Source organism: Pan troglodytes, chromosome 2 (assembly GCF_028858775.2).
Source record: "Pan troglodytes isolate AG18354 chromosome 2, NHGRI_mPanTro3-v2.0_pri, whole genome shotgun sequence".
Taxonomy (NCBI): domain Eukaryota; kingdom Metazoa; phylum Chordata; class Mammalia; order Primates; family Hominidae; genus Pan; species Pan troglodytes.
In genome coordinates this window covers 49,710,674-49,727,125 of record NC_086015.1, presented here as the reverse complement: position 1 = coordinate 49,727,125, position 16,452 = coordinate 49,710,674, and the positions used below count along the sequence as shown (strand labels likewise).

At 36.8% G+C, this 16,452-nt stretch overlaps 1 protein-coding gene across 4 annotated transcripts in view; it reads right to left on the bottom strand.

The window, feature by feature from the left end:
* Positions 1-16,452, bottom strand: part of SACM1L (SAC1 like phosphatidylinositide phosphatase) — a 55,741-nt gene that overhangs the window by 32,605 nt on the left and 6,684 nt on the right. For all 4 annotated transcript variants that reach the window (XM_016940888.4, XM_016940890.4, XM_016940891.4 and 1 more), the window contains 4 exons: positions 8,936-9,033; positions 7,266-7,340; positions 5,569-5,696; positions 2,832-2,981 (listed from right to left, as the gene is read on the bottom strand). In XM_016940888.4, coding sequence (XP_016796377.1) covers positions 2,832-2,981; positions 5,569-5,696; positions 7,266-7,340; positions 8,936-9,033 — 451 coding nt within the window. The remainder of the gene's footprint in view (positions 1-2,831; positions 2,982-5,568; positions 5,697-7,265; positions 7,341-8,935; positions 9,034-16,452) is intronic.

The window sequence follows — 16,452 nt, the reverse complement described above, 5'->3', positions numbered from 1 at the left end:
GGATCACTTGAGACTTAGGAGTTCGAGACCAGCCTGGCCGACATGTCTCTACTAAAAATGCAAAAATTAGTCGGACGTGGTAGCACGTGTCTGTAGTCCCAGTTACTTGGGGAGGCTAAGGCACAAGAATCACTGGAACCTGGGAGGTGGAGGCTGCAATGAGCCAAGATCGTGCCACTGCACTCCAGGATAGGTGACAGAGCAAGACACTGTCTCAAAAAAGAAAAAACAAACAAAATAACTGACTCTACTCAGTAGATTAATCAATTCTATTTATGAAGCATACCAACTGAACCACCGGCACCCCCGACTCTAAAAGTCACAGGGAATGGCTTTTGCACTTGACCACAACCAGCTGAATCGCACTTCCTGGGATTCAAGTGTGTGTTCCCGAATTTGTGCCAGTCATACTTATTATTATTTCATCATTATATAGTTTAACTATTTTATAAACCAATGAAATAAGATGAAAAACACACTGCTGTTTCTATAAAGTTAAATGATTTGGAATGTAACTTGATAAGAGGCAAGTTGCTAAAACAAAACTGCTGTTGAATTTGGAGTGGGAGTGGCAACTAAAAAAATATAAAAGAACATAGTAAAAATGTACAGGATTCTGCACACAGATTTCTCTGTAAGTGTCAAAGTCTTTAAAGTGGCCCAAATGGGAAAGCCTTATGGGTGTAATTTACACAGGGAAGACAATTCAGAATCAAGGAACCAAAAACAAAGAAAATCCTATGGCCATACATAAAAACATTGACCAATGTAAAACTTTTATGTTTTAAGTTAAAATATTTAGGGTATATATGTTCCATTTATCACTTTTATGATTCCCTATGTTAACATTAACTTTTTTTTTTTAGACCGTCTTGCTGTTGCCTTGGCTGGAGTGCAGTGGCGCGATGACAGCACACTGCGGCTTCTATCTCAAGTGAACCTCCCACCTCAGCCTCCCGAGTAGCTGGGATTGCAGGTGCATGCCACCACACCTGATTAATTTTTAAATTTTTTTGTAGAGCTGTGGTCTCCCTATGTTGCCCAGGCTGGTCTTGAACTCATGGACTCAAGCAATCCTTCTGCCTCGGCCACCTAAAGTGTTGGGATTACAGGCATGAACCACTACACTTGGCTAACTTTCTGTTTAGCTGACAAAACATTCCCATCTCATCCCAACAGATGAGATGGCTTTTTCTTCAGCTTAGCCTCTGCCACCACCTCTGCCTGGAACCCCCTGGCCCACTGTCACCTGACCAACAAATCTTCATCAAGTCTCAGCTCAAAAGTTACCTTTCTGTGTAAAGTTACCGTCCTCTGTAGATACCTTACTTTATAAAGTTGTCCCTGACAACCTCAGGCAAAGACCCTCATTCCTTCAGGATCCCACCTCACTTTGGTACATATCTCCATTATAGCAACCATTCTTTGACTACCACTTCCCCAGCAGACCGTAGGCTCCCACAAGACAGGGTCCACAGCTTCATTCTGGGTCCCCAGGGGCTAGTATAGCTCCTGGTACATGGCTGACGTTGTAGAGATGTTTCATAAACAAATGGAGAATGTAGCAACTGCTTTTAAAAGCAAGTCTCTTTGTAGTTAAAAGCCAAGTTTCTTGAATGCTTAGCCTGCACCTAAACTTCCATCAAAGCCTACATACAATTTTACCAAATTAGAGTGTAAAATCTCACCCAAAAAAGCCAGTCAACTAAAATATTAATTTAGGTTGAACCATATGAAATAACCATTTTTATTGGTCAAAAATGGTCAATTACTGGCAACTTCACATTGTCCAACCTAATAAGTAAGATGGAGCGACCTTTTAAATTCTGTCTTCTCATTAAACACTTCTAAGGTGTGTCAAAAAAAAATTAAGGTAGCAATCATCCAGGTTCCTGAACAAAAGAAACTTTAAGTTGAGATCATATGAAACCTAATTTTAAAGATATATTCACTGTATATTTAAAAAAAAAAAAAAAAAAGGCAGATTGGGCAGGCACAGTGGCTCACGCCTGTAATCCCAGCACTTTGGGAGGATGAGGTGGGTGGATCACTTGAGGCCAGGAGTTCAAGACCAGCCTGGGCAACATGGCGAAACCCCATCTCTACTAAAAACTAGCCAAGCGTGTTAGCACACGCCTGTAATTGCACCTACCTACAAGGCTGAGACATGAGAATTGCTTGAACCCAGGAGGCAGAGGTTGCAGTGAGCTGAGATCGCACCACTGCACTACAGCCTAGGTGATAGAGTGAGACTCTGTCTCAAAGAAAAAAAAAAAAAGCAAAATAAAAAAACCTTAAAAGGATATTTTCCAAGTTCTAGTGACTTTTGTTACATTTTTAGTTATAAAAATTATAAATAACCATCACTACAGAAGAAATATCAACTGTTAGAATATGAATTTTATAAGCCTAATTACACTGCTAATGTAACTGCTACACTACCGAACACTGAGAGTTAAGAAATTACAAATGAATGCAATGCTAGTTTGAAGATTTGACATCTGAGAGTTAGCACTTGGTAGCCTGGTAATATTTATGCAGAAATACAAATTCTGAAAGATTTTCCTCTAATAACTTACATGTGTGTTTATACAAAGATTTCTGAATATCTACACCAGTGATTCTCAATTCTGGCTGTATACATACACAGATTCAAGGACTCACACACTGGGATTGTGATGTATATTTAAAACAGGGTATATTTTCAAAGCCTCATACATGATTCTAAGATAGCCAGGACTGAGAAAAATCAATATAAATTTTTATGCATGAAACAGAGACATGTCCCTTTTAAAAACCTAAAAATAAAAATAATTGAAGATCAAGCTTACCCTTTCCAAGAGACTCATTTCTTGGAATTCAGGACTAGTGTTGGATAGCCGCTGCAAAGTATGGGTCAAATCATATGTTGTTGAAAAGTAAAATCCATCCACATTCAAGACATGGTTTAGCATCGCTAGGAAGGTTTTATTATCTTGTAACTATAAACAAAGAAAAATCAGTATAGCTCATAATTGAAAAGGAATCTGCCAGCATGAGAAAAGAATACAAATTAAATCCTGTTAAGTCCAGTCTCATTAAAGACTACTGGCACAAGGACTGAGCCAGTGAGGGGGATGCTCGCCATTTCCCTGGGATGTAGGACAGTTCTGACACACAGAAGATACTCAATAAACACTGTAGGGTACTACTAGGTAACTTGATTAGGCAGGACTCCTCCCCTTTGTATCCTTTACAAATTTTATTCTCAAGGGCAGAAGAGTGGTTTTAACAAAACATCACCTTCGGTTATGACCTACTGTGTGCCAGGTATTTTCCAAAGATTCCCTTTAATCTTCACAACAGCCCTGCTAAGTTAGCATAGCTATCTTCATTTGACAAATAAAACACATAAATTTATGACGGGCCCAATAATGCAAACAGCAAATAACAAGATACTAACATCATCCACATTCTCAAGAAACGTTCCCTGGTTTGGGATGAACGAGAGGTAAAATGGAATTCTTTTTCTTTAAAACAAAGATTAAAAAGTCCAGTAAAAGCAATATTTATCTTTATTTTTGAGAAACCATTTTAACTATCTTTCCCAATGAATACCAAGATTGACATTTGTTTTTATCCTTGTTTTAAAAAACAATTGTTAATGTTTGGTAACGTTTAATCATTACTAAATGATTAACTTGTTAATCTACATGTTACAAATCTACATATACAAAATTTTTTATTTGTGCTCAGACATGTTTTTAAAATTAGTTACACAGCTTGAAAAGAATAACAATCGAGAAGAAATTGTCTAAGTAAATATGACTGGTCTATTAAATAAATACAGCTGTTTTTATTTCTTTAAAATATGCCTAGTAGAGAATGAAGATATTGATATATATTTCTTGATATATATAATAAAAAAGAAATTCTAAAGTATAAAAAGCATATCCTGTAGTTTTACTCAGGTAGGCCGTGCTATAATTTTATTTTTTAAAATGTTTATCCTAAGTTATATGTTTTAGAATAATATATTTTCTTCTAGAAACATTCTTATAAATTGGGTGTAAAAATACAACTTAAAATTTTTAAATAGCAAACGTAACTAAAATTACATTAAGAAAACAATCACTCTCAACAGGTATATATATCTCTAAACAATGTTGACTTTAAAAAGTAAGTTTCAAAGAATCAGAACAGGGCAATGCCATTCATGTAAGTTTCATACACACTCCAAGCAAAAACAGATCCTGTTTAAATATGAATACTGGCAGTCTTTACTTTGTAAAGTGGGAATGTAAAAATTACCATGTTATTTTCATCTTAATAATCTTAAGCTATCTTAACAGTCAATTGTAAAAACTATGATTGTTTCATGACCTTTAAAAATTTTTTTGTCAAAACATTAAAAACTCTATTGTAAGTTATAGATATTATTAGTTATAGATATTAACATATAGTTACATTGTAGATGTAACTTGTAAGTTATATATAGTAAATTATAAGCATAAATGAACAAATTGTAAAACTAATATTTAGCACACTATAATTTAAAACATTAGAAACACCGAGAATAAAAAATATTTTCTTTGTAAAAAAATTTATCAAGAGACTTGAACAGTGCTTGCCGCCTTCTTGTCATACAGATTAAGATACAGAATATTTCTTCTATCCCTGGTGAACTGTCATACACCTTCCTAAGTCTAAACCAACTTCTGACATTTTATCCTTTGCGCTTTCAATGCTGGGAAATATCTCCAAGGTTTCCTTTAATGGGAAGTCTGTTGCAGGCATCACTTTCTCTGGGATACTGTCATCCCTTTCGTCACAGCCACTCCATCATTAATGTCGGTCAGTTCGCCTGCACTAGGACCTCTGGCTGCATACCTACAGTCCCTTGAATGGTGATAGTGTCAGCATTCCCATGGTCAGCTACTTCTTCTATGCTCCATTTATGTTCAATTTCAATTTCTCTTCCAGAGTTGTTGCTTTTTGTTTTTTTGCACCTTCATCTTTGGTGGGTTAATTCTTCAGTTAATAAACTGGAGTAACTGAAATTTAAGCCATGCTGTTTGGGGACTGGTGTTAACTAAACTACGGTTACTGAAATCTGTGCATACAGGAATAGTGCAAAAGGAAAACTGCCTGAAAGAATATATACACATTTCATAAACACACATACACACTTACATTCACATGTGGTAAAAATAGAGAAAACCTCTCTGGGAAAGAAGGGAATGAGTTAAGAGGAGCAGAACTTCAAAGGTATTTATATTTTATTTCTTTACAAAGAGGATATGAAGTTAAATCTGGTGCTGAGTACACGTGCATTTCTGTTTTCCCTTCTCTCCATATGAAATTGCATAATTTAAGAACTGAATCTTTAAAAAAAAAAAAAACAAGAGCAACAAATGATTTAAAAAATATTTTTTATGCCTAGGTAGAAAAGTAGGTAGAGTGACCTTACTCTATAGGTTGTTAAAATAATTATAGCATTCTTTGTATTCCACAACACCCTCACCCTCCTCTCCCCAGCCCATAATACTTCTTTGGGCTTTGCAATTAGTAACAATTTCCAGTTCTTACCTGAATATCAGTTAAGTGCAACATTGTCTTCTTATAAGAAAGGACATCAAAATCTGTTGCTTTCCAGATTACATGACTGAAAAATTCACCTACTTTTATCTTTTTGGTAATGACTATAAGATAATTACCTGCAAAAAGCAAGCCAAACACACATAATTATAAAAATAGTAACTCTAAAGGTAGAAATAGGAGTCCTTATTGTTTAACTTTAAAGTCTAGTAGAATGAGACTATATTGTGCCACTCAGATAAAAGGCCCATTTTTAAAGCAACCTTACAATTTATGAATAGAAAGGCCAGCATATTATTTAGAAAAATTCTTACTGAAAGGTCATGTTTTTCTCAAAAAAGATAAAAGCAAAAGCTTTTCATAACCAAAGGATTTGTCTTAGTAAATGGAAAGTAGAGACAGAAAATACTTCTCTTTCTCTCTTTCATCACCCCCAAGGGATACAGACCTCTGCTAATCATTTCCCAGCAGGCAGCTTAAAGCATCAGGACGTGAGATCTGACACTACAGGGCAACGTCCCTTCCACACCACTCCTATGTCCTTCATGTCTCTCTCTAAATGGTAGAGAAATGTGCTGGGGCAGTATACCTAACTGGCTGCTGCAATATTACAAGGATGAGTGGTCAGGAATCAAGGAGTCATCACAACATCATGCACAATACACCAGTCCTGACCTTGCCACCTCCTCACCCCAGAAATATATAAAACAGAGTAACCCTTTCCTACTCAATTAATTCTTCAGGTCTGTTCAACACTCTACCCACAAGTTCCCTCTCTGAAAGTTTTGCCATGTACATGTCTCTCCTGGAACTTGTCACACTGTACTGCAGTAATTTACTGCTTACACGCCTCTCTCACTAGACTGTGAACTGCAGGGCAAAATGGACTTTCATCCTTTATAACTCAGCATCTAGCATGGTGCCTGAAAAAATAGGAACTTCAAACAAGCTCAATCAAATTAAATCTAAACAAAAATCACCTTCTTAACAACTCAGAACCAAGTAACATTTGCTAATATGCACTATGTCCTATTACTACAGGGCTGAAGGTGTAGAATACCCTGTTCCACTGATGCATTGAAAATTTTATTTACAGGCTGGGCGTGGTGGCTCATGCCTGTAATCCCAGCACTTTGGGAGGCTGGGGCGGGTGGATCACCTGAGGTCAGGAGTTCAAGACCAGCCTGACCAACATGGTGAAACCCCATCTCTACTAAAAATATAACGAATTAGCCGAGTGTGGTGGCAGGTACCTGTAATCCCAGCTACTCAGGAAGCTGAGGCAGGAGAATCACTTGAACCCGGGAGGCGGAGGGTGCAGTGAGCTGAGATCATGCCATTGCACTCCAACCTGGGCAACAAGAATAAAACTCCAACTCAAAAAAAAAAAAAAAAAAAAAAATTTATTTACATACTCCATTTGTGAAAATTATCTAGCTAAGGATTTCAACTCTAACTGAAACACAACAAAATACAAAACTTTTTTTTAAATAATAGAAGCTCACGCTGATAAATTTTACCATTTGGGGAGTATTTCTTTTAAAAATTAATGACAAATACTTAACCTAGAGATTTACTGCTTAAAGCATGATACAAAGTATTACTTCATCGTATACTCACTCTAATATTATCAATTTAACTACCTTGTTAATTACCTTCTTTGCCCATCTTAGCTTATTTTCTCTTACCTGCCACCAGATGGATTGTGCCCAGTATACCAAATATTGGTCTTGTGACAGCTGAAGGAGGAACATCTTTCTTGACTTTAAAAGAAAGGAAAGAAAGAAAAATCACATACAAAAAGCTCACCAACAGAAACAGAAATTTAGTTTGATTTCAGTAGTTACTTTGACTACATCAATTTGCATGATTTGTTCTAAGAAAAGCAACATTCCTTAACTTAAATGCACTATTGATAGAGCTATAAGTTACGTAAACTGGAGTGTAACAGCAATAAAACTGTGATAACTCCTAGAATGTATGTTAGGTTTTTTCATGGAAGAAAAAATAATCCCATTAGGAATGCCATAGTCTGCATTCCCAGTGGTGAAAAGAAACTGGCTAAGAAACTGTCAGCAAGTCAGTCACTCATCAGTACTGCCTTTGCGTGGAAGTATTTTATCATGTGTCTTACTGATGACTGTTTGGCATCATCATCTTTACATTCAAACTATTCATGACCTTTAGCTTTTCAGTCTATTCAAATGGGTCTGCAATCTCTACTTACAAATAAAACATTACTGAAAGATCAAGAATAACTGAAAATACACCCACATTAAAGCTCTTGTAAGACACTAGGTTGTGTCAACATGGTATAGTAGTATAATTTAAACTTTAGGAGAAGTGTACTAACACTAGTTAAAACCAGTCAGCTATCTTGAGAGAGCAGCCACCAAGCAACAGACAAATAGGAAATGTCAAATTATCAAACTAAAACAGAGCTCTAATTCCATTTGATCAAAGACAAACTATATATAGTACCTACCAGAATTACCACATAATCAAAAAAACAGAAATTTTATAGCCATACTTGTCTTACACCCCATTATCTCATGGAATATATTTTCATATTTCACTTCACCCACTCAAAGGCTATTTACTGAATGCCTACTCTATGGTTATTCAAATATTGTACTTTAAGAAAAAAATAAATATAGAACTCTGGGGGTGAATAGAATCTTTAAACAAGTGAAATATGAAATTCTAAATATGTTATCACATGGTATATTAATTTGCCACCAAAATTATTTCGTATTTATCTATTTGGAAAGTCAGGGTGTTCCACACAAGTGAAAAAAAAGTTTGTTTTTCATATCCCAGAAAAGCAAAACCAAAGTATAACTGGATAGGTAGATAAAACTTAGAAACATCATTTGCCTAAGAACACCTACAAGTTTTAGTCAGTGAAGTATATTTTATTTTTCATTTATTAAATTTCCGCATAGTCATGAAAGCTTTCAAAACAAAAGCGGCTGTTAAAATTCCATACTCTTAAAGCTGAAACAACTTTTTCACTCTCAAATATCTTAAATCTTACAGCTAGAAAGAAGCTTAGCTATCTAAACCAATCCTGTTAAAATACAGCTAAGGGAAAAAAATAATAAATATTATGTTTTTAAATCCTTACGGACAGTAAAATGCTACCTAAAATTTTCAAGATCATTTCTCCTTTTCACAGAAAAGGAGATAGCATAAAATTGATGCACCAACCTATGAATGAGATAGCAAGAATAAAAATTTTAATAAGAATGCACTCAGAGATCCACACACTGACACACCTCTGAGTGATGTTTTTTAATTATTGTAATTTATGTATAAAATCTTTCTCCCTAAACTTCTAAATCTGGCTGTAAAATACCTGCAAGGGTAACCTCTGTGGACACACGGTCGATGGTAAGTACATCATCTGCTCCATCATCACAAGCTTCCACATAAAATTTTTCAGGTGTGATATGCCTAAGAAGAAATGTAAAACATAAATAACTAACCAAATGAAATGAAGACTTCTAAAAAACTACTTATTATGACAATTACAGAGTATAAATTTGACATCATTTTCCCAGCTTCTAAAAGGATGAATCTGTTAAGTTTGCTGTCCTTATGAGTTCACTGCAACTCTTTTCACTTGTATATTTGATGATGACAAGGTTTTGATTTGCTATGAAACCATCAACTTAACATATACAAAAAATGCCATAATCAAATCTAGTTTATTATATTCAACAGGGTACATAAGGCAATGTAGCATAGTAGGACCAGAGCCTACAGAACCAGACTACCAGTAGTGTGACCTTAGACAAGTTACTCATTCTCTCTGATCCTCTTATTCCCTTTCTGTAAAATAACGATAATACCAGATTCATCACGCAGCATCGTGTGAATTAAATGAGCTAATCTTTGGTAAGTACTTTGAACAACTGACGCATAGTAAGCAAGAGGTATTAGCTAAAAATAGTAAGAAATGCATTTTAAATAAAATATTTCCAGGAAATTTTTAAAAACAAATTACTTTAACATTCAGGTGGGGTGTTTTTTTAGAAACCCATATATATGTTCCTGAAAAAAACTCACTCTGGAAAATAAAAAATAAAGGAGGTAGAAACACGGTTGAGAGAGACTACTTAAAATTTATGCAACTTTGTAATTAGAGTCTAACAAAAATAACAGTTGGTTTCTCAAGAAACAACTTAAATAGTTCAGGAAAGCAACTCAGCATGGTGAGGGACTGACTCAGGATATACAAAATATTAACAGAATAAAGTAAAACTGCGTTTTCATTTGCAGGCACTAAAACGATGCAGACTGAAGTAGAACTCCAAGCCACTGATGGAGACTGCTGTTTTAAGGTAGGCACAGGAGAAGATACAACCTTTCCAGAAGCTGAGCAAGGCTGGGGAGGGAGGCTGAGTCCCAGAACTATTTCTTTTTCCAGAAACTAATCTTTATTGTTCACAAACCAGACTTAAAAGAATTTCTATCTGTTCTATCTGTGCAGCAGCCAATCTGAGGGCTTTTTCCTTTCCTTTTTAATTCTACTCCCACTTGCCTATGAAAAATCTCATTCAAACCCACACAACCATCATGGACATCATTTTCTATTTACCAATTGTGTATAAGCTATTTGGCATTATAGAAAAATGTCCTGCAGCAAAACAAACTTTTGACTCTTTTTTACTGTAAGTTCTCTGAGGAATAATCAATCCTTAATTATCCAAATATAACTTACAACCTTCTACGGTTCATCTGTAACCAACTAAATATTAGGCTAGTTTCCTTCATTTGGGGGGATATGCTAAGTAAAGGAAAATCAATACAACAAAGAAAGCAAATCTGCTTCAAATACAGCAATCTTCAATTTAACCTGAACACAACAATTCATTCCTTTTTATTACTGAATAGCATTCCATTGTACAGATATATCATAATTTGTTGATCCATTCATTTGCTGATGGCTATTTGGTAACTTTGGTTTTGGGTTACTATGAATAAAGGAAAGGTTCTAGGAACATTCTTGTATAAAAGTCTTAAGGCAGATGTTCACTTCTCTTGGTTAACTCCCTAGAAGTGGAACAGCTGGATCATATGGCACATATATGTTTAACTTGTGCAGGAAGGGAGAAAAAGGAGGGATTACAGGCACGAGGAAACGTTTCAGAGTGACGGATACGTTCACTATTGTAATACTGGCAATGGTTTCATGGGTGTAACAATGTCAAAATTTATCAAACTGTACACTTCCCTTTTCCATGTGTGTAGTTTACTGTATGTCAACTAAACTTCAATAAAGCTATAAAAAGAAAACAAAGTGAAAGGTCCTAAAACCAAAGAAATATAAAGAAATTCCAGACATCTAGTCTTAAGCCATTTTTTTTAAATCCACTATTTCAGTCCGTATCTACAGAAGATGTTTTATGGAAGCACAAGTTGCATTCCAAGTGTAAGCCATTAACACTTATCAAAAGGCTACCGCATACTAAGCATTACGCAAGCACTAGGGGCTATGCGGCAGGTGATGAATACATTCCAGGGAAAGCTGAGCCAGGAATTTCAGTGCTTTGTTTTGGGGACTCACTGATGGTAGGCACGGAATTGGGATTCAAACCAGTTTTGTAAAAGTCTAAAGGCTATAATTTTTTTTTCACCATACTCTATTACTACAATTTGAAGACATCATCCTTTGGTAGGCTGGCACAGATACATTGTTGTGTTCAAAATTGACCCTGGTTAGTAAAAAAAAAAAAAAAAATTAAGGAAATGTTTTTAAAACCCAGGTTTAATAAAATTTAAAGTCTTTCCATTTAAAATAATTTTTTAAAAGTTTTGTCACCTCGAGACCCAAACACCAAGGCATCTAAAAATTCATTTGAGGAAAGGATTTCATTCCTTGCTGCCATTCTCAGCCTTCTCTCCATTAAAAAGAGATAGAGGCTGGGCGCAGTGGCTCACGCCTGTAATCCCACCACTTTGGGAGGCCCAGGCAGGTGGATCATTTAAGGTCAGGTGTTCGAGACCAGCCTGGCCAACATGGTGAAACCTCATCTCTACTAAAAATACAAACATTAGCTGGCCATGGTGGTGCATGCCTGTAGTCCCAGCTACTTGGGAGGCTGAGGCATGAGAATCGTTTAAGCTCAGGAGGCAGAGGTTGCAGTGAGTTCAGATCACACCACTGCACTCCAGCCTGGGCAACAGAGTGAGACTCTGTCTCAAAAAAAAAATTAAAGTAAAATAAAATAAAAAGAGATAGAACTGATAGGTAAGGGTGGATGACAGAATACACATGATATGCTCAGCACTAAGAGGGGACTCCAAGCATTATTAAAATTTTACTAAATGGTTTCAGAACACTGGGTTTTAATATTGTTTTTTTACACTTCCACCGTCTTTAGTGTCTTGACAAAGCCATCACCACTGCTCCTATTTGGCTGCTTTACTTTTACATCCAGGACAAAGTTACAGGTTTCAGAAAGGTCTCAGGAAGGTGACACAGTTTTGACCAGAGTAAAGTCCACGGGCTTTATTACATCCATTTTCTTCGTAATACTCAGAGGTCTACATCTTTTAAGTTCACAGCTGTATTTTGGGGGACAGAGTTGCCATAATTTATTTCTCCAGACAAAGGGTGTGTTACCTCTTCAATAACTAATGCTATTTTTAACATAAAAAGATGATTATTCACCAAGCTCAGAAATGGAATTCCTCCACTTTTTTATATTAGGCACAAAAACACAAAGCTTGCATCTAGATAAACAGCCAACAGAGAAATGCATATTGCTTGCCCTCGACAGCTCACCCTTCCTACACTCTGACCACCTGGTATTTACATAAATGCATTTAAACTCTCCTCACCTGTAAGACCTTTAAAATGAAAATTATTTGGACAAAAATCAATGAACTGAAAAGTCACACTTGTTTCCACATACAACTTTGGAGGTATAACTTAATAGGTACATTTCAGTCAGCAATAAAGTATTTATTATAAAATCAGCTGTTTCTAAGAGCACAAAAGTCATATGCACACACAGAAAAAAAACTATCTCCATTATAAGCAATTAAAAGTTTTTCTCGGCCGGGCGCGGTGGCTCACACCTGTAATCCCAGCACTTTAGGAGGTGGAAGCGGGCAGATCGTTTGAGGTGAGAAGTTTGAGACCAGCCTGGCCGACACAGTGAAACCCTGTCTCTACTAAAAATACAAAAATTAGCCAGGTGTGGTGGTGGCGCATGCCTGTAATCCCCGCTAAGGCAGGAGAATTGTCTGAACCCAGGAGCTGGAGGCGGCAGTGAGCCAAGATCATGCCATTGCATTCCAGCCTGGGTGACAGAGTGAGACTCCGTCTCAAAAAAAGTCAAGCAAATAACAAGAACCAAGGCACTTTTTAATTCTAGGAAATTAAAAACATTTAATTTATAATTTTATAAAATTTATATAAATTTTATAAAATTATAAATTTTATAAATTTATAATTTATAAAAACAAAACATTTTTATAAAGAAATGTAATTATGATACACCATGAGGCTTCATTTGAACCACAGCTACATAAACCACAGTCCAGCCTAATATGAGCATTTTTATAGATATGGAGTAAAATACCAGAAGTTGCTTAAAAAAGTAGATGCATCTGTTATTATAAGCTTTGTATACTACTTACTTTTAAACCATATACATAAGATTGAAATAAAAATAAGATTTAAAAACTGTATTACAGGCCGGGCGCAGAGGCTCACGCCTGTAATCCCAGCACTTAGGGAGGCCGAGGCGGGTGGATCACAAGGTCAGGAGATCGAGACCAGCCTGGTCAACATGGTGAAACCCGTCTCTACTAAAATACAAACAAAAAAATTAGCTGGGTGCGGTGGCGCACGCCTGTAGTCCCAGCTACTTGGGAGGCTGAGGCAGGGGACTCGCTTGCTTGAACCCAGGAGGTGGAGGTTGCAGTGAGCTGAGATCACGCCACTGCACTCTAGGCTGGCGACAGAGCAAGACTCCGTGAGGTTAGGAGTTCAGTCAAGACCAGCCTGGCCAACATGGTGAAACCCTATCTCTACTAAAAATACAAAAATTAGCCAGGCATGGTGGCAGGTGCCTGTAATCCCAGCTACTCAGGAGGCTGAGGCAGGAGAATCGCTTGAACCTGGGAGGCGGAGGTTGCAGTGAGCAGAGATTGCGCCATTGCACTCCAGCCTGGGGCACAAGAGCGAGACTTCGTCTCAAAAAAAAAAGTATTATAACAAAGTATACAAATAAGAGTAATTATGGATCAAGGTAGAGATGTCTCGCTCAAAAGTCCTGAGGCCTTTGCTTGATCTTCTCTCTCTGAGAGATGCTGTTGGAATCTAAATTGCTGATGCTGCCATCAGGCTATTCTGATAATGTCACTGAAAGTAGTATCTCTAGGCTTAAGAATTGGAGCAATGAAAATGTGAACAGTGACTGCCAGGGAATCAACATTTCGAGGGATAGTAATTATAAGTAATGACTCACAATTCTGTTAACCGTAACAGCAGGTATCATCCTAACTCACGGAACCTACATATATGCCCTTACTCTTCTCTTCCTCTCCTTTCATTTCCCACCACTTTTGTATTGGTCTTAATACTGATCTGAAGCATAATTATTTTATGTAATAAATTTTATTCTATGTTTTATGCTTCCTGGGCTTCATTTCAAAAGCCAGTGAAATTAACTTTAACTCTCTAGCATTTAAACAGTCAAAAACAATTAGGTAAACATTCAGTGGTATAATTTTTGCTGGTGTGTATTGTTTTATTGCTATTTTTGTGTTTAAATCTTTACCAAACAAGCTATCATATTACTTATTTTATGAAATGGATTTCAGAAGACAAGATTCGATCCAAGAAGATTATTTGGTCATTATCTATACTGTTGATAACAGATCTCTAAGGTTCAAAGTAATACTGTATACTAAAAAGGGTTCTGGTCCTATATAAACTATCTGGTGAGGTGATTAGCCTCCAATTCACTATTAACTCTAACTGAACAAGAATCCTACCAAGTATCTGTCAAGACAAGGGGATCCGATATCTACCCAGAGTTCTGGTTCCCATTAATAAGACACATACTATGGAAGATATATCAAAATAGCATAATACTTGTATAATAATCGCTCCTATTTTGACTACCTTCATTCAGTTCGTTATTTTGCTTTTAAGGATTACTGTCCAAGCATGGCATAAAAAAGAAAAAGTGGTTGGGTACAGTGCTCATGCCTGTAATCCCAGCACTTTGGGAGGCTGAGGCAGGAGGACTGCTTGAGCCCAGGAGTTTGAGACCAGCCTGGGCAAAATGGCAAAACCCCGTTTCTACAAAAAATGCAAAAATTAGCCGGGTGTGGTGGTATGTACCTGTGGCCTCAGCTATTCAGGAGGCTGAGGTCGGAGGATCACTTCAACCTGCGAGGCAGAGGCTGCTCTGAGCCAAGATCGCACCACTGCACTCCAGCCTGGGCAACAGAGCAAGAGTCTGTCTTAAAAAAAAAAAAAGAAAGAAAAGAAAAGAAAAACAAAGCAGGAGGATCTTGAGGCCAGGAGTTTGAGACCAGCCTGGTCAACATAGCGAGATCTCAACTCTACAAAAAATGTTGAAATAAAAAAAAAAAAGAAAGAATCAACACTTAGGTTGCTTCCTCCTTTTTGACTGTTGTGAATAATGCTGCTATGAACAGGGGTATACAAATCTCTCTTTGAGACCTTATTTTTAATTATTTTGAGTATCCCAGAAGTGGAACTGGGATTAAAAGCTAAATGCAACAAAGGCAGTTCTGGTATTACACTTAATACGAATACATTTAATCTTATAGTCACCTGGGATTCAACAGCTCTTAAGAGTGTTTTTTAAAAAATTAGTCTTGTTAAATTTTAAGAAAAGCAATATCTTTAATTATAATATTAACATCAAATATTTTTATTTTCTTTCAGTGTTGGCATTGTGATTTTCTAGTGTCTGAAAACATTTATCTCCCATGTAACATTCACGTCTTATTTCAGACAACTGACCTCTTTAAAATCCTGTCAAATCAATGAGTAAAACTGGCCCACTACAAAAACATTACTACTTACCAACCTCATACCCATTAAAATGGCTATTATCTAGAAGGAAAAAAAAAAAAAAAACCCAGGATAGAAAATAACAAGTGTTGGCTACGATGTGGAGACATTGGAATCCTGGTGCTTTGTGGGTGGGAATGTAAAACGGTGCAGCCACTATGGGAAAACAGTATGGTGGCCCACTAAAAATTAAAAATAGAATTCCCATATGACCCAACAATTCCACTTCCAGGTATATACTCAAAATAACTGAAAGTAGGGTTTCAAAAAGGTATTTGTATACTCACATTCATACTGGCATTACTCACAATAGCCAAAAAGGTGGAAGCCACCTATGTGTCTATCAACAAATGAACAAATGAAATGTGGTACATACATATAATGGAATATTATTTAGCCTTAAAAAGGAGATTCTGGGCCGGGCACAGTGGCTCAGGCCTGGAATCCCAACACTCTGGGAAGCCGAGGCGGGCGGATCACGAGGTCAGGAGATGGAGACCATCCTGGCAAATGCAGTGAAACCTTGTCTCTACTAAAAATACAAAACAGTAGCTGGGCGTGGTGGCGGGCACCTGAAATCCCAGCTACTTAGGAGGCTAAGGCAGGAGAATTGGCTTGAACCCAGGAGGCAGAGGTTGCAGTGGGCTGAGATCGTACCACTGTACTCCAGCCTGGGCGACAGAGCGAGACTCCATCTCAAAAAAAAAAAAAAAAGGAAATTCTGACACATGCTACAAAATGGATGAACCTTAAGGACATTATGCTAAGTGAAATAAACCAGTCATAAAAGGACAAATACTGCCACT